The sequence below is a fragment of the Acromyrmex echinatior genome, chromosome 5 (genome assembly GCF_024713525.1).
Source record: "Acromyrmex echinatior isolate Ae372 chromosome 5, ASM2471352v2, whole genome shotgun sequence".
NCBI lineage: Eukaryota > Metazoa > Arthropoda > Insecta > Hymenoptera > Formicidae > Acromyrmex > Acromyrmex echinatior.
The window spans coordinates 9,516,041-9,535,479 of NC_141856.1; the positions used below are offsets into that span (position 1 = coordinate 9,516,041).

At 32.2% G+C, this 19,439-nt stretch overlaps 2 protein-coding genes across 15 annotated transcripts in view; one reads left to right on the forward strand and one right to left on the reverse strand.

The window, feature by feature from the left end:
• On the forward strand, positions 1-17,398 carry dsh (Segment polarity protein dishevelled). 4 transcript variants are annotated; one of them, XR_015545221.1, is made up of 11 exons: positions 1-534; positions 1,196-1,265; positions 1,487-1,739; positions 4,505-4,687; positions 4,808-5,018; positions 6,677-6,805; positions 7,146-7,360; positions 7,740-8,231; positions 11,159-11,401; positions 14,321-16,243; positions 16,731-17,398. XR_015545221.1 is itself a non-coding variant. In XM_087406616.1 (11 exons), exons 1-11 carry the CDS (start codon positions 374-376, stop codon positions 16,769-16,771), a joined length of 2,067 nt encoding a protein of 688 aa, XP_087262742.1. In that variant the 5' UTR covers positions 2-373; the 3' UTR covers positions 16,772-17,398. The 4 variants fall into 4 exon arrangements, 3 of the variants coding, with proteins under 3 accessions (XP_087262743.1, XP_087262744.1, XP_087262742.1); XM_087406616.1 differs by having other exon boundaries at positions 2-534; positions 16,175-16,243; XM_087406617.1 differs by lacking the exon at positions 14,321-16,243.
• Positions 17,213-19,439, reverse strand: part of LOC105148749 (neprilysin-4) — a 26,539-nt gene continuing 24,312 nt past the window's right edge. For 10 of the 11 annotated variants that reach the window (XM_087406614.1, XM_011060651.2, XM_087406609.1 and 7 more), the window contains one exon: positions 17,213-19,430. In XM_087406614.1, coding sequence (XP_087262740.1) covers positions 19,155-19,430 — 276 coding nt within the window. In that variant the 3' untranslated portion in view covers positions 17,213-19,154. The remainder of the gene's footprint in view (positions 19,431-19,439) is intronic. The other variant, XM_011060654.2, reaches the window with a different exon arrangement.

A 19,439-nucleotide genomic window follows, 5' to 3' on the forward strand; every position in this document is an offset into this window, starting at 1 on the left:
CTCTCTCAGGTTTCTCTCTATTATAAAGTATATGGTTGAAATGTATATACGGAGCGAACGCGCAACGCTGACGGCAATGTTGACGTTTAATTTGTCACGGCGATTCGTACGAATATGTTTTGTGTAGGTTCGACGAATAATGCCAGTGACCTTTTCGTGAATGGTGTGACGCCGCGTGACTACGTCCTCATCGACGAGATCCGCGAGCATCCCACCAAGTTGTGAATATGCAATCTTTTTGTGCACTAGGGCTTTGGCTCGATGCATAACGCGCCATATTGGTTTGAGAAAATATCGTCCAAGTCAGTAGAACCATAGCTGCGTATCATTTTTACATCGCGAATAAATTTTGTTTATCAAACTTATTCCGACGATGGAAGAGACAAAGATTATTTATCACATGGACGACGAGGAGACGCCGTATCTGGTGAAGCTCAACATATCACCGGAAAGAGTGACCCTTGCCGATTTTAAGAACGTTTTAAATCGACCGAATTATAAATATTTCTTCAAGTCAATGGACGATGACTTCGGGTAAATGTCAACAAGATACGTTGACGTTAATTTATCGAATGTTTCCTTTCGTTTTTACTTCCTTATTATTTATCATATATTGTTATATATAACATTAGATTATACTTTATTATATAATATATTTATTAATATTACTTCAATAATTAACTTGTTCCTTTCTAACTTGTGCTTTTACATGAGCGCACTCGCGAGTAATGTATGTGGGTATGCACACGCGCGTGGTGTGTGTGTGTGTGTGTGTGTACGCGCGTGTGTGTGTGTATAAATATAATTATTCCTTTCTTTCATTTATCAATTTGCAATGCTGTAAAAAACAAAATTTTTATTTAACTGTATAGCGAAGCAAATCACTTTTTTTTTTTTAAATGTGCTATTGTTTTAATGTTTTATGTCATTCTCATTTGTGTGATAGTTCTCAAATTTCTTTAAAATTTAATGAACAAACTTTGTCTCAGTAAAGATACATGTAATAGATTTTTCCAATGTTAACAAGTATCAAAACCATGATATATATTTGTAGCTAATACAGAAGATATATAAATTGGAATACATGAAATGAAAATATGTCCGTTATATGTAATATTTGTTAAGTCTGTAATTGTGATTGAAGTACTATCGTTAGTTTTAATATTTATTGTAAGTATATTTTCTTTCCTACTAGGGTGGTAAAAGAAGAAATAGTAGATGACGATGCTCATCTACCATGCTTCAATGGTCGAGTTGTTTCATGGGTAAGATTTAAAAATATTTTTCTTAATATATATTATTTTAATTGTTATTACTAATTATGGCTAAAAATAAAAAATGTCATGTTATATCAGTGTTTCCTTTTTACAAAAGTAGTTATATAATATAATGTTTTTTTAGTATATGTATGAACTTGGTAATGTTTACTTCTTTCGAAAAAAAATTTCATGTGTACGTTATTTAATGAAACGATATTTTGTGACAGTTGGTCTCCGCCGAAGGTAGCAACGTTTCAGATGGCGCGTCTCAATGTACAGACTCTATGGCGCATAGCGAAGCAAAACATGACCGTGTTGATCATGCAATACCTGGACATGGTAATAGAGGAAACGCTCCACTTTCACATGACGACACATTGACGGAAACGGAAAGCATTATAAGTAGTCGACAAGGACATCACTTACATAAAAGTTCGAGACATCATTCAGAAAAATATGAAAAATACAATAAATATAATGGTAAGCAGTATTATTTATTAATATTAATTGCATGTTAATGAATGTTTATTGAATGCAGGATTGGGAACGTTACTTTATAAAAAAAGAAAAAACTCGTTACTGTTACTTTACTATAAAAAATAATGCATTGTCATTACTTAGAATAACAAATCATTATTTAGAAAATAATGATTTGTTATTTTTTTGTAATGTAATTAAAATAAGATATTCAAGATTTAAAAATTACTTATTGTTAATTAATAATCAATATTAATTGTGAGAAATCAATATTGAAACTTAAAATTCTAAACTAATCTCTATACAAGTTTTTCTTTATATCAAACTTATAATCTATATTTACTTAACCTGGATCCCGCCCCCCACCAGTGCAAATAAAATTCAGACCTAGTCCAAAATTTAGTACTATTTTGTTGCTAATTTGTTGCCGCAGGCCGAATTTGTTGCTCAAACCATTTAATAGGAAAAAGAAATAAAGTGGATGAGTTCATGTTAATGGCAAGTTGAATCACCTTAATGGTCTAATAGAAAAAATGTATATAGGTGTGATAATAAAAAAAACGAAATACCAGATTTTGTTATTTTTTATGTTGCTCCAAATAGTGCGAAAAAATATTGAAAATATATTGTTAAATAAATGCCAATACATGTCAGCATTGCGCTTTCGCCGTTACTGAAAATCACATCTACAGAATTTGTTGCTCGCATAAATTTGGTACTAAAATGTTCCTCATAACACATATTATCGAAATATGTCAATATCCAGAATATGGGATATGCTTCGATCGTATATGTTAGAAGGAACATTTTAGTACCAAATTTATGCGAGCAACAAATTCTGTATATATTATATAATTTTTAGTCATGACACTGCAACGCGTGTTGGTGCAGTTTTGATTATTTTTACGAGGCATATTCGGAAAGTAAGGTAATAACATTTTACAAAAATCGAAAAATGAATATTTATTAATAAAACTTATATGACATATTACACAAGTAAAGCACTATTTTTCCATGTAATCGCCATTCAGTTCCAAGCATTTGATGAGCCGTGGTATCAACTTTTTTTTTGTATTCTTGTGTCACACGTTTCTACCGCCACCTCTCTTGACCATTCACGCATGGCATCTTTCACCTCTTCGTCAGTAGAAAAACGTTTCCCTCCCGTGTGTTCTTTCTACAGGATGAAAAGAAAAATCACTTGGTGCTAGGTCAGGACTATGGGCAGGATGATTCAGAATATCCCAAAACTGTTGAAGAGATCGATCGTTTTACTGCGGGGAGTGTGGGGCCGAGCATTGTCATGCAACAGACACGTGCCCTTTGTCAGCTGCCCTCTTCTCTTGTTTTGGATGGCCTGTTGAAACTTTTGGAGAGTCTCGCAGTATCTGTCTGCATTAATGAATTGACCTGGAGTCAAAAAATTGGAGGCAAAACGATCGATCCTCCGCCTCAACAGTTTTGGTTGGGATATTTTGAACCATCCTGCCCGATCTAGCACCAAGTGACTTTTCTTTTCATTCTGTTGAAAGAACAAATGTTTGGAACTGAATGGTGATTACGTGGAAAAATAGTGCTTGTGTAACATGTCATATAAGTTTTATTAATAAATATTCATTTTTCGATTTTTGTAAAATGTGATCTTACGTTCCGAATATGCCTCGTAGATATTTATTTAATAATAATTTTTTCAATATGTTCTCGCACTATCTTGGAATAACAAAAAAGCAAGAAGACTGGTATATTTGATTTTTTGATATCGCACCTCTATATATATATATATATATATATATATATATATATTTATTTATTTATTTATTTATTTATTTATTTATTTGTGGGGTCTAGCTTGTCATTAGCCTGTGCGTGCGCGTATACGTGTGCGTGTGCGTGTGTTTATAGACTCCCCATTTTTTCTTGCTACGGTTGGAACAACAAAATTTGCTGTAGAGCAACAAATTAGCAAACAAGATAGCACTACATTTTTTATCATATCCCAACTCGATGAGGGGTGGAAAGAGTGATTCAAGTTAATAGAGGTAAATTTATACTTATATCTAATAAATCTTCAATAATTCTTTATATTAATTTTTTTTTAATATATGCTTGTCTTTAAGAAATTAGAATAATAATTAACACAAACGTAAATTTTATTAAAAATTTTTATTAAACTTTTTGTTTTTAAATATTAATATGTTATCATTACGACTACATTCCAATATTCACTACTAATACTGAAAATTTATACTTTATGTTATGTATTCGTACATATAAAACATATACATCACAAGAGATATACACGGTGTCTCATCACTGATAAATATTTTAAACACAGATTTTTTGTAAAATTTTAGTATGAAAAGTCTAATACGTACGAAAATGTATGAAAATATCGATGTTTGATTTTTTCAAATAGGAAGTGTTCAAAAACGAATGATGGAACCAGAATTTCGTGCGCTCAGGGATATCAGTGAAGATGTTGAATTTTGTTATTGTCAAAAACATAAAATTCAGAGAACCTTCACACTGGCCCATCTTACCATACTCGAGCGCGCGAAATTTAGATTTAAAAAATTTAGATTAAAAAATTATGAATGACGCTCCGTTCATAATTTTTAAACTCCTCCCATTTGAAAACTATCATAACCTCATTTTGATACTAATCTTTTCGTCTTAAAATATCACAAAGGATCTGTCTTTAAAATATTTATTGTCAACGATGGGACCCTGTATAATAATCTTTTAATTCTTGCAATGCATTATTGTAGGACTCCGGATAAATGGTCATTCGAAACATCGCTCTGGTCATGGATATGAAACCGCTTCCATCTTAAGTTCAGATCTAGAAACGACAACGTTTTTAGAGTCCGACGACGATGCTAGTAGCCGTATCACGTCAACAACAGGTCGACATACCAATATGAGTAGTACGGTCGACAGGGGTACACTTGGTAAGAGAAATATTATTCGAGAAGATATTTTTTTCAAAGGAAAAAAAATGGAATTTTGACCACAGACGAATCTTTTATCTTATCAGGGCATGTATCATATGTATAAATTTTTCTGTACAGATCGACGTCGACCGCAAAGAAAACGGCGACACAGATTACCACCTATGTCTCGAACGTCGTCATTTAGTAGTATTACTGACAGTACAATGTCTTTAAATATTATAACTGTTTCACTAAATATGGATACTGTTAATTTTCTTGGTATTAGTATTGTCGGTCAAAGCAACAAAGGTGGAGACGGTGGTATATATGTCGGTTCAATAATGAAAGGGTTAGTATAGCGTATATATATATATGAGAGCAAATCAATAAGTTTTTAGAAAAACATAGTAAAACATATTTTTTTTTGATCGATTTTTATTCTCAACATAGTCTCCTTTCAGCTCGATACACTTGATCCAACGATTCTCCAACTTTTTCAAGCCATCCGAATAATATGATTTGTCCAATCCTTCAAAATAAGCCTCTGTTTCGACGATGAGCTGCTTTCTGGTGGTGAATCTCTTTCCTCCGAACCATTTCTTCAGGTTTGGAAACAGGAAATAGTCGCAGGGGGCTAAATCTGGCGAATATGCTGGATGGGGAAGCAATTCGTAGCAGAATTCATTGAATTTGGCCATCGGTGTCGGGCATGTATGAACCCGTGCATTGTCTTGATGAAAGAGCACTTTCTTCTTCGCCAAATGAGGACGTTTTTTTCTTTAAAATGTTGTTGAAATGTGGTTTCCCAATAAGGCTGCGCAGTAATCGCCATTGATCGTTTGCTTCGACCGAAGGTAATCGATATGAATTATACCGCGTGCATCCCAAAAACTGTGATCATCATCTTTCCGGCCGACTTTACGGTCTTCATCTTCTTCGGAGCTGTTTCACTCGGTGAAGTCCATTGTTTTGACTGTTCTTTCATCTCTGGTGTGAAGTAATGGATCCATATTTTGTTCACAGTAATGAATCGACGCGAAATTCATCTGGATTACGTTGAAACATCTCCAAACTTTGTTTTGAAATCGTCACATAATTGGGCTTATGGTCCATAGTGAGCAAACGCGGCACCCATCTTGCCGATAGCTTTTTCATATCCAATTGTTCGTGCAAAATTGAAATCACTCTACCATGTGATATGCCTGTGGCCTCAATAGGCTCGCGCACTTTCACTCGTTCGATCAGTCAAAACAATATCGTGGACTTTATCGATGATTTCCGGCGTAGTAGCCTCAATTGGATGTCCCGAACGAGGTGCATCACATGTGGATGTACGACCACGTTTAAATTCATTCACCCAATTGTATACAGTCGCAAACGCTGATGCAGATGTGCTATGAACATTATCCAACTCGGCTTTGATTTCTTTCAGCGTTAAACCTTTAATATGTTGATCGAAACTCGCTTTTTTTCATTTTGCAAAAAATACAAAGGTTTAATCATCTACAGAAATGAAATCACGCGATGAATTCCGTTCAAAATTTGTAATCAGTTGAAAGATGCTACTTGTCAAAAAGTAATGTGACATGACACTGCGAGTACCCTCTGATAGATTTTCTAAGAACTTATTGACTTGCCCTCCTATATATGTGTATGCGCGTGTGTTGTATGTTTATATTCTCCTTCAGTTACATTAGCAAGTATACGTATCTTTATCAGTTTTTTTGTTCTTTCGTCCCATTAATAATTTTAGTAGAATGTACGTCTTTCTTAAACTATTGCATAAATTTAAATGCGAAACATAATCGAGTTTTCTTAATAATAATTGGAGATTGCAATCTGTGTATTGAATTACATGGGAACAGCAGATTCTGTCGGTTTTTATTTATATTACTTTTGGATCTTTAAAAGTTTTTTTGCATATCAAACATTTAAATTATATAGTAGACCATATACAATGTATTGTAATAATATATCGTTTATTATACTATGACTTGCTCGAAATAGGGGAGCGGTTGCTTTAGATGGTCGAATAGAACCTGGTGACATGATTCTTCAAGTCAATGATATTAATTTTGAAAATATGTCCAACGACGAAGCAGTAAGAGTATTGCGTGAGGTAGTGCAAAAACCAGGGTAAGATATCTTTATAAAATATAATAACATTATTCATTGGCAAAACTGGCGCATTCAATGCTCTTTAAAGCCGTCGTACACAAATCGACGTAAAGATGTATAATAAAAATACAAAAGCGAGTTAAACATCGAAATCCTCAATATATTTTATTGTCCTATTTATAAAATATGCATTGGGTATTTTATCAATTGAGATTGAGAATCTTACTGTTACATTCAGATTAGATTAATTATAAAACGGTTTTATGCATTGAAAACGCACTAGTTCTACCAATGAAAAACACTGTAAGACTTAATATATAAAGTAAAATTATATTGCTATATCTTATTTCCTTTTTAGACCAATAAAACTCGTCGTTGCAAAATGTTGGGATCCAAATCCAAAAGGTTATTTTACGATACCACGTACAGAGCCGGTACGTCCCATAGATCCTGGTGCGTGGGTAGCGCACACGGCCGCTATAAGAGGCGAAGGTTTTCCGCCTCGTCCACCAAGTGCCACAACATTAACTTCAACTTCGAGCAGTCTTGCGAGTACATTGCCAGATACTGAACGTAAGTTACAATGCAATGTAAGAAATTCAATAGATATATCGAATTAATTAATAGTAAATTTTTGTTGTCGAGAAAGAGAGAGAGAGAGAGAGAGAGAGAGAGAGAGAGAGAGAGAGAGAGAGAGAGAGAGAGAGAGAGAAAGGGTGGCGGGGGATGTCTTTATGACAAATCCTCGAATCAAAAAATTTAACGAATCTCTTTCAGAATAAAATTCCATTTCAAATTAAATGATAAAATTCTTTGCTATTTATGTACTGTGTTTGTAAGAATGTGATTTCTGTACTTTATCTTTGATGACTTTCAACTCTGAAATCAAATCACTCAAGAAGTCGAATAAACAATTATATACTGTCTATGTCAGATCTTGCGTTCTTTTCAGGACCTTTGGAAGAGCTTCACTTGACTATTCATACCGATATGCCGACAATAGTACGAGCGATGGCTCGATCTGACTCTGGCTTAGAGATACGCGATCGAATGTGGCTAAAAATTACTATTCCAAATGCATTTATTGGCGCGGATGTCGTGGACTGGCTGAACACGCACGTGGAAGGATTTCTTGATCGACGCGATGCCAGGAAATATGCATCGCTCATGTTAAAAGCTGGTTACATTCGACATACAGTGAACAAAATTACATTTTCCGAACAATGTTATTACATATTCGGTGATCTGTGTTCAGCCATGAGTAATATGAAACTAGATAATGATACAGTTAGTCCATTGCCACCACCAAGCGCTTGGGACATGCCTTATTCGGGAACATACGCACCACATTCGGCAACAGGTTACAGTCCCATGCCATTTAATTTTACAAATGAGCCCACCGTGTACGGTTATCATCGAGAAGAAAGCGTGCATAGTGGTTCGGGTAAAGTTTATTATTCTTTATAAATGAAGCAATTTTTCCCGCGCGCGCGCGCGTGTGTGTACATTACTGCTCATTAATTTCAATACAGCACGCAGAACATCGATTTTTCGAAAAATAATGAACAAAAGATTCAAATTTGTGATGAATATATAATAGGTTTATTTAGACAAATAAACATGTTTTACTCATACATATTATTTAAAAACACGAATCTTGGAGTCTTGATTTTCTTAAATTTTTCTCATCAAAATATCCACCCTTAGCAGCAATCTCGCAGCAACAAACGCAGAACATTCTATCGGTCTAAAGTTTCAACTCTGATTATAGCTCAGTTCTCTTGTAGCAACTCTCAAAGTAATTTTAACTCATTATTTGCATATCTTGAATATACTATCTAGATGATCCTAAAGGAGTTCAATTAGATTGCAATCAGAATTCTGTTTAGCTGTGAGTAATATGAAACTAGATAATGATACAATCGTGTACTATAGCACCTTTTGTTGTTTTGACTAAACATACTTTTTACAAAGACTAGAAGTATATTTCGGATCGTTATCCTGCTGTAGTATGAAATCATGATGGGTGATAGTACGAAATCAATTGGATGAATGTCAGAAGAATTGATATGGTGCATCAGGATATTGTGGTAGGCCTTGGAGTACCTGATTTGATTTTTACTAAATCATCAATTACATCATCTCCGAAACATCCTCGGACCATAATAGAACTATCTCCTCCATCTCTGGTGGAAAAATTTTACTTAAATTATTCCACGTTTTGGAACACTTTTAGAAAATTTTTAGTATAATTTCAACAATTTTTAATTGAAAAATTCATTTTCAGTAAAATTTCAGAGAAATTTTAGTTCAATTTCAGTGAAATTGTTCAGTATGTTACCTGTAAAATTCACTTTCAGTGAAATTTTAATAAATTTTCAGCAATTTCACTGAAATGTTCTAAAACATGGAATAATTTCAGTGAAATTTTTTCACCAAGATAAAATTTCGTTCATTGACAAGTATGCACAAGCAGGAAGCACAACGAACGAACTTGCGCCTCTTGCATCCAAACACTTCAAACTGCGATTTGTCTGTGAAAAATCACTACTGACTAATTATCCAACTTCTGTTTTTTATCTCACAATATCTTCTTCTTTTTATTAATGAATCTAAGCAATAGTTTTCGGGCTGCAACATATCCCTTCAAGCTGCGAGGCGGCATTTGATGGTCACAAGTGTAACACGTTTTTTTTCCTCGTTTCCATCAGAGTAGCACGGATATAATGGGTTGTTTGGAATCTGACTCTTTTGAAATACATTTTGATAAACTTCTATCCTCATGTTTTTTAGTCACTCGAAGTTGTCTATAGATCATGGTCGATCACGTACATGTTTGTAAAATGTTCTTGTTTTCATCAAATCTCTTAAAGGTAAATTACAAACCACCTTGCAAGAGAAACCTTCTCCAAGCGAGCAATTTCTCCACGCGAACTATATCGCTGCATTTCTTAATCTTATCTATAGCAGATAGCCGCTTTTCGAGTAATAATTTCTTCCTAGAAGCCACTTATGATTGATTGAGACCAATTTTCACAAATTTTTCACACAATACAAGGCGAACATCACTGAAATTTTTTCATTGATATGTGTGACGGATCCGATTTCAGAACAATATTTGGACACATGTAATATCATTATGAGCATTTCGTAATTTTGCGCGCGTATTTGTTTTATTTCCAGGAATCGATTACTACTCTGACTGTTAGTCCCGCTTCTTTGAACACTATTTTCAACTATTTTTTATATAAATAACATATGTATGCATTATGTATATACATATATGTACACTGAGAAAAAAATAGCCTAAATGTAAATAAATATTTATTTGAATACTACCAACTAAACATAACAAACTTATAATAAATAAGTATCTACTTAATAAAAAGAAGTGATTGTTGAAACAAATTAATGTTTTTGGTACCAAATAAATATATTTTTATGTTTAACAAATATATAGTTGGTACTATTTAAATGAATATTGAAATTTAGGATATTTTTTTCAGTGTGTGTGTGTGTGTGTGTGTGTGTGTGTGTGTGTGTGTGTGTGTGTGTGTGTGTGTGTATGCGTGCGTGCGCGCACATACATGCGAAGCATGCGAATGAAAATTTATAACAGGTAGGCTCATTTCTGTGCCAAACACACATTTATCCTTTACAGAGAAATCAACGAATCTGAAAATATATTGAAATTAATGAGCAGTAATGCATGTTACACATGTATATATGTATGTATATACATAACAAGGTTACCACAGCCTGAAAAACCGGCAAAAATTAAGGGAAATTGAAATTGGTAATAGAAAACCGGGAAAAATCAGGGGAAAATATAAAAAAGTTTGGAAAAATTTCGAAATTTGCTCACAATTTCCTTAAACTGTTGCTATTCCAAATAATTGTTATAATTTTTTAAATATTATATCTGATGTTTATACTGTTTATAGTCAAATACGTTCAAAATTTGTGCACTTTAAACGATTTTAACAAAATAATTAAAATTTAAATTTTATTCAGTATTTTTATTTGATTTCTCTTTTTTGTTATAACTGCATTCTTTTTTTCCAAAACTAATTTATTTTTTATTAGCTTGAATTTGCACTCAAAATTTTACTATGCTACTAAACTTTTTTTACATTGTTTTTAATAATATAGACTAGCTTTCTTACAATTTCTTGAGTCTAAATATTAAAATTTACATATTTTATGTTAATGATGGAAAATTTTCCATTCTCATCTGGAAAACGTGGAAAAGTTAGGGAATTTTTTAATTCATTTTCTGTGGCAACCCTATTAAATAAGTATATATATATATATATATATATATATATATATATATATATATATTTCACGGATGTCTATTGATATTGACAGGTGGTAGCAGTGCGGGTAGCGAACGCATTTGCAAGGAACCTATTCACGATTTAAAGTCATGTTCTTCAGCGTCCGAATCAGAGCTGCAAAATCCATCGATACCATCGATGCCAAATAAAAGTTCCGGCAATGGTAATGGATCGAACGGAAAGAGATCGAACGGAAGCCGCAGTCGTTCGAGTGGTTCCGAACAATCTGTTCAAACAGGAACAGGGAATCAGCAGAATCAGCAAGACTTATCTGGTAGTAGACAGTCATTTCGCATTGCGATGGGAAATCCTTGTGAATTCTTTGTCGATGTTATGTAGATGTGTTGTAAATAGAGAAAAAGAGAGTTAGATACACGTATAATGCAGAATATAAAGCTAAACACATTGTGAATGAATACTTTGAATAATTTTACTTGAGCACGTTAAATCGCCATACTATGCTTGTAAAGTAAAGAGATTATTATGCTGATAAACATCTGTGTCGAAAATTTCTCTTTTTCTTTTTTAATTATATCTCGAACTTTTTCAATATTTCTATTTTTGTTTTCGTATTCTGAGATAAAATAGTAATTATCATGAAACTATCATGCACTGCATGGTTGCTAACGCTTTTTTAATGTTCAAAGTATTTATTCACTAATTCCATCTATATCAGATTTGAATAAGATCTAAACATTTTTTAAATTCATTTGTACAGATCTTTATATATTTTATTATTCATTTGCATTTTGCATAGTAGCATTTTATCTACAAGAAAAATTTATTTTAATAAAGTTATGTTGAGCTATATTTTGCATGTAACCGCGGTGTATATACATATTAAAATATGATTTGAAAGAGTAAATCTAGATCCAAAATTTTGCTTTAAGGGGCTGTAAACCATAAAAGAAATTATAGCTATAAGAAATTAACCAATTACACTTGATTATTTTCCTCATACTCGACTGTTATTAGTTAATTTCTTACGGCTAATTTTACAAGCAGCTTCTTAAAAGTCAAAAGCCGCTTCTCAAAGTTGTGGATCTAGAGTTACAACGTAAAATTCTATTCGAGTAAATGAGCGATAAAAACGCAAACCTGTTATTCTATAATCAAAATTAGTGACAAAATTTACAAGTATTTGTTCCCTTGCGACGCCTCACATGTAAAATTTGACATTTTTTGTTTTCTCTTTCATTGGTAGTATAAATAAATTAATAGTATAAATAAATATTTCTCTAATGTTACTTATCGTTTAATAATACACAAACAATTTTATATATTACACGTATAAAATGTTTAAAAAGATGTTTTATGCAATATTAGGTATATATTAATACGAATGAACTTGTATCTCCTTCCGCCTCGAAAGAAACCGAGATAAACGTATAGTATCAAAAGTAAATCGTCCCAAATAATGTTTATCGTCTTTCTGCATGACGTTATTTTAAAAATTTTCAATAATCCATTTTCTGTTATCTATCTGTGCGTGCGTGCGTGCGTGCGTGCGTGCGTGCGTGCGTGCGTGCGTGCGTGCGTGCGTGTGTGCGTGTGTGTGTGTGTGTGTGTGTGTGTGTGTGTGTGTGTGTGTGTGTATAGTATTGCAGAGACACAATTAATGTAATAAGTATCTTTTCTACTATAATGTTTTGTTATCGTACATTTACAATTATGCACGCTTCATTACGCAAGTGTAATTATATGGTTCCTTTATATTATAACAGCACGCTCGCACAAGGCATAAAGCACAAAAATGAACATGTAAATAACACACGGTTTACCTCAACTGCAAATAATACTGTTAGAATTTGTAAGAATCCTCTGCACATGCATGCACTTATATGAAAAAAAAAAAAAAAATATATATATATATATATATTTTTTTTTTATACATAATGAAAGTTTTAACTCAGTAAGTGCGTATACATTTACTAAATATATAATCTGCTGTAATCCGTGTATACATTTACTAAAGTTAACACTGACTGTAACATTATATATATTTATATATATATATATATATATATATATATATATATATATATATATATACATACACACACAGGATGGTCCGGACCACCCGCAAGAGTCAGCATATACATATTTCTCATAAAAAAGTGAGTCAAAAATGTCAATAACAAAATGTTATAATAGTTTTTAAACGATGTGCGAGCCTTTGAAAATACCCAATCATAGGACATAAAGTTCGCGCTGTCAGATGCGACCGGCCGCGCGAACGTTTTTAATTGACAGATACCGATAAACGGCACGGTATTGTCGAACGAGTATTGCAAAGGTTTCGTGAAATTTCTATTAACATCTATTCTCAAATTGAAATTCAATTTAATCGATGCAAGTAATTATCAATTGCAAATTCGGTACAACGTCGTTTATCTCAGAATTTTTGAAGGATTTTGAGGACATTTTAAGTAATAAATAAATTTTAAAATTTCGTTCATTTCATTTCCTAAATATGAAATATTTGTTTATACCAAATACGCATTTTAAATGTGAATTTTTTCTAATATTGTTTGTGACAGAATAAAATTTTGGAAATATCTGTCGATTGATGTTTTTAATATTATTTGTTTGGATAAATTAAATTAATATTAATTTCATTTATAAATTTATTTGTTTATGTTACTTAAAACATATTTCAAAAATCTTTTTTATTGATATAAATGATGTTTTATTGAATTTGCAATTGACAATGATTTCTCTCTCCCCCCCTCTCTCTCTCTCTCTCTCTCTCTCTCTCTCTCTCTCTCTCTCTCTCTCTCTCTCTCTCTCTCTCTCTCTCTCTCTCTCTCTCTCTCTCTCTCTCTCTCTCTCTCTCTCTCTCTCTCTCTCTCTCTCTCTCGATTAAATCGAATTTCAATTTGAGAATACCGTAGAAAATGTTAATAAAAATTTCATGAACCTTTACAATATTCGTTCGGTAATACCATGCCGTTTAACGCAGTATCCGTCAATCAAAGCATTCGTGCGGCCGATCACTTAATTATGCGAATTTCAAGCACTAATTGGATATTTTTAAAGCCCATACATCGTTTAAAAACTGTTGATATTACAACATTTTACTATTGACATTTTCGACTCATCTTTTCATGAGGAATATGTACATGCCAGCTTTTAAGGATGGTCTGAATCATTCTGTATATCTATTAATATCATTCAATTGATTGCGTTTTAGGATTGTCTACGACAATGGGACAGCTATTTCTTTAAAATTGAGAAGATGTTTCTAAATATCTAGTAATTCAATCTTTTCAATTAAATATTTTGAACATTTCTCGACATCTCTGTAGAAATGTTTTTCGCGAAAAAGTGTTCGTGTGTAAAAATTGTCGACTCGTTAGAAACTGATTTAAGTACACGAGTGACAGACTTTTATATTGTGTAAAGTTATTATATCTACATATTTTCAAAAATTAGTCTTTACATTATGCGACATTGTACTGACTCGATGAACTATACATACATATATAGAAATTATGTCATCATAAATGTGCCATCTTATCAGTGTTACAAAAAAACTACGAGATTTATAATTTATATAGATGCTTGTGCATAGGTTACTATAGTCTTCTTAAATTATGTTTATCATTATTATCTCTTACATGCATAATTCACATAGTGAACAGATTACATATATGTTTCATTTAAGTGTTTTTAAGTGTGTTTTACGTATAATATCAAAGTATATTCTTTCTATTTATGCCTTGCCGTTACATTATGTCAACTTTATTTGTCGCATTTTGTTACGAAGAAAATCCTTTTCCATGCTCGATTCGATGCTACAGTAAGAAGAGTTACACTTAATGATTTACATTACTATCGTCGTACGCCAACTTTGAACCTATAGGACTTGATAACTTTGTACAGTATACGTTAAAGAAATGTTTTTTTTTCTTTCTACTGACGGCATTAATATCGTTGAGATATCCTTAATTTTATTTACGTTGCGTACACACTATTATACTCGTGTGGAGAGCAACAAAACAGATGCGATAGTCGCTGTGCGTTCAATGTTCCACTGTACATACGACGAGTTGGTAATAACTAATTAATATAGCTTCACGTATATTTATTGATTAATAATTCGCACATATATTCAAATACATTTATTTAAAGTCTATGAAATATTTTTACGATATAAAAATTAATGATATTTTAACGGAAAGATAGTTTTTATTCTTCATTATATCAAGTCTTTCCAATTTTATTGTATCATTCTGTTATACATCGTGAAGCTATATAAACATTGCAATGTAAACGTCATGCAATTTTTCTAATTGATATACAATATATTGTTGACATTTTATTTACGTAAACAATTGTATCGACTAAAAGTAATTTTACAAGCAGAGAATATAATTACTTTCTAAAATCCCCAATTTTTATGAATGAATGCATTTCTATCAATTATATTTCTGTCAGTTTTGCGAAAAATTGCATATGAAACGTTCAACTTTCATTGAATTATGTACGTAAATATTTGCATAAATGCAGACGACTTAATATATATATACACACACACACACACACACACACATATATATATATACTGTATGATATATACATGTTACATATTATACAATATAAATTCCATATTTCATATCTAGCTTATGTTGCAGACAGACAGTGCAATACATTTTACAAATCATTTTTTTATAATTAAATTTTAGAATCACGTTTTTAAAAATCGTTTGTTATATTCGCGAATATATTATAATTGTCAATTATATTAAGCAATTATATTGCAGCATAGTCGCATAAACGGAATAAGATTTTGTGTAGATTTATAAAATTTTATCTCGTATGTTAAAATCTTTTATTCTTTTTGTGAAAAGTTTATATTACTTCATTTGTTTGTAACATCTTTCTATTCTGAAGAATAGGAAACTATCTTTCTATCCTGAAGAATAGAAAATGTATTTTCGATATACATATATTATATCTTTAGTATTGTACATACATTGCACCACGCCTCAGATATATAACCGAGTCATTTTTGTGCCTTGTGCTGCGTTGACGAAACACGCAGGGCGACGTATGCACGAGGAGAGTCATACACAAACTAGTGATTTGGACAACAATAGCAGAGACGATATCTGTGAGTCTATCTTTATTTTATCACGACACATATTTGCCCCTATATTCACTATATTTTTCTCAAATACCTTTTTTAAACTGTTTTTATTTTTATACTCTTTCGCGGTGTCAATTTATATCAATAAAATCGATCGTTGTACATAGCTAGTCAAAGCAATACGTTACATCATCTTCCTTACGCTTATATATGTATTTAATTAGAAATATTAATTGGATTATAAGCTGGTTATAAATGGCAGATAACTTTCTCTCTTTCATTGTACATTATAAACATTAAACATAGTGTAAGTTTGGAATGCCTTACCCACTTGTATACAAAGTATATCTAGTTTGCAACTGTGTACACACATGCACACGCGCACACACACACACACACACACACACACATACACGAATATATTGTGTTGTGCATATCGAAATTTTATAGACAAAACAATCATATGTTGTGTGTTGTATAGCAATATAAAATGATTTTGTTTTCTTTGCAGATGAAGAAGACATTTTGGAATACCAGTTTCTACACAAGTGAAAAAACTTTGTTAAAGTATACGTACGGATAATAACGTGATCAATCGAATGAGTGGTCAAGGTATATTTCCATTTCGTTAGTTGAATGGAAGTATTACACGTGAAACGTATATTTATATATTTAATAGGCCAATTTTGATAAAATATAGAAAGTAAAAATATTAAGACTCGTAATTATGATATATATATATATATATATAACGGCTATACATAATAAAATTATGACCATAATGGTCATCGTGGTAATTAAAATTTGTTTGACAATTTTGCAACACCTACATAAGTAATTCTCCGACTCGAATGATAACGCGCGATAAAATTTTACAATTTCTATTTTCTAATTGAAAAAATTAAAGAGGAGTGAGGAAGAAAGGAAGAAGAAAAAAGGAATGAGGAAAAATAACAAAATACGGTCCATATGTATATGTATATACATATTAACTAAGAGAAAAACACAATTATTTATTGTACAGTATCTCATCTTACAATATTGTATTATAACTGAGATCAGTTTTTAGAGTTGATGTACTTTTTCCTTAAATTTCAATTTTTACAAATCAATATGAATATATCATCATAATAGTGTATAAATAAATCGTTAAAACAGAATTGTTTTTATAAAGAAAAACACTGCTTATTTATGTAAAATAATGTACGTATCGCACGCAAGAAATTTATTTCTTAATACATTGATTGATATATATATATATCAATCAGTGAGGCTTGAAGTAATGGAAACCAATTGTGAGAGTGACAGTTATATGAATATTGAGGATGTCTGCCTCACTTCAATATAACATATTAAAGCGAGGCAAACGTCCCCAATACGTATATAGCTGTCATTCTCGCACACAGTCGCACGGTTTCCCACCGCCACATATTGGCATAGAGAAGGCTGATTCCAGTACAATATGTATAGAGCTCATCACTAGCATTAATATACATATATGTATATAATCTAAACAAAGAATTTCAAAAATTGCAAATGTTCAAGTGTTAACCAATTACTCATTTCTCCCTAACCGCAAGTTTATATACATATATAAATATATTACAGATACAGGAAGCTCGAGTTTATTAACTTTAAACAAAGTACAGTATCATTCGATAAATTTGTAAAATCAGCTTAAAGATAGAGAAAAGTATCAAGATTTATAGATAAAAACATCTATCAAGGCTGCTCGTATTTACTGTCACTTTCTTTATCCGACTTCCAGTTTTTCCGTAAAAAAAAACTGCAAAAGCTCACATTTTGTCCTATAATACCGCTCTCTCTTCTCCGTTCCCTCTCTCTCTTCCTCTATTAGATATTTCCAAATGATACATATAATGCGTATCCAATGAATAAATTAAAAAATTTATATTTCTCCATATTTTATATATTTCTAGAAAATGCTGGAAATCTTAAAGAGTACGCTTGAGAATGTATTGTGTCATTCATAACAAATGAAAGAATACTGTGATAGGGATAAATCGTATCGATAGAAACTATGTATTATACATGTATGTACATATATTAGAGGTGTGCGAATTAATTTGAATTCGAATCGAATCACAATGGATTCGATTGGTTTTCGAATCTGAGAGAGAGATTCAAAACCGAAAAGTTCGAAAGTTCGAATCATCGGTTCGGAACACTCGTCTATTTTATTTCCTTCATTTAAGCACGATTCTTTTCTATACATAGTCTGTCGCACACAGACGCGTCGACGTGTTACGCATGGAAAGAAACGACGCGATAGCCAAATTAGACTCTTATTCAGAAAAGTCTAATTGGCTAACGCGTCGTCTCTTACCACGCGTAACGCATTGACGATTGACGCGTCCTGTGTGCAACAAATCTACATTCTGCGACTAATCTTGTAACAATTTTCAGCGCATACCAATTTTCATGCATGCGCATACGCTTAATCATCGCGTGTCGTCAGTTATCATTGGACTCTATTGGCTGCGATCTATTGGACTCTATTGAATACGATCCAGAGAGTACGAATTTATTTTCAATTCAAATCTTTTTAAATAAATAAGAAAATGAATCATTTTCAACATACAGGTATTATTACCAAAAAGTATTATTTTTAGTATATTTATGTCACATTATTAACTTTTCGATATACTTGTACATTCAAAATAAGTTTCTTTCAACTTTTTAAAGTTTTTTTTTTCTTAGCTGACGTCAGAGTGTGTGAAAAATTTATTCGAATTCGATTCGTTTTCGAATAAAAAATATTCGATTCAATTCGATTCGATGTAAAGATTTCAAATTCCAATTTGAAATCTTTACATCGAATTCGACTTCAACTTTACAAATGCTTAATTCGCACACCTCTGGTACACACACGCACGTGCGCGCGCGCGCGAACACACACACACACACATTTTTTTTACCATACCGAACATTTGCTTACAGGATTCATAGGGGAACCAAGAGGGCAATTGAACACCTGAGCAAAGTCTTTCGAATTGGAAAGCGTGCCGATCACTCGAAATCTACCGGGTGAATGTAAAGATGTTTTCAATTTATTTCTCGTCGCTTCGGGACGCATCGAACCACACCACACTTGAGCAAAGTTCAGAAAGAATAATTGTTTACCCGTCATAGTCATTCCGGGTAGAGTTTCGTCTTCCTCTTCGTTTGAACTTAGCCATCTCTCATACGCCTGCAAAGA

Bases quoted from the DNA above. Each gene is read 5' to 3' on its own strand.
- dsh (XM_087406616.1), top strand. From the start codon at position 374: ATGGAAGAGACAAAGATTATTTATCACATGGACGACGAGGAGACGCCG. The intron at 535-1,195 runs GTAAATGTCAAC...CTTTCCTACTAG, and splicing joins TCAATGGACGATGACTTCGG to GGTGGTAAAAGAAGAAATAG. The intron at 1,266-1,486 runs GTAAGATTTAAA...ATTTTGTGACAG, and splicing joins ATGGTCGAGTTGTTTCATGG to TTGGTCTCCGCCGAAGGTAG.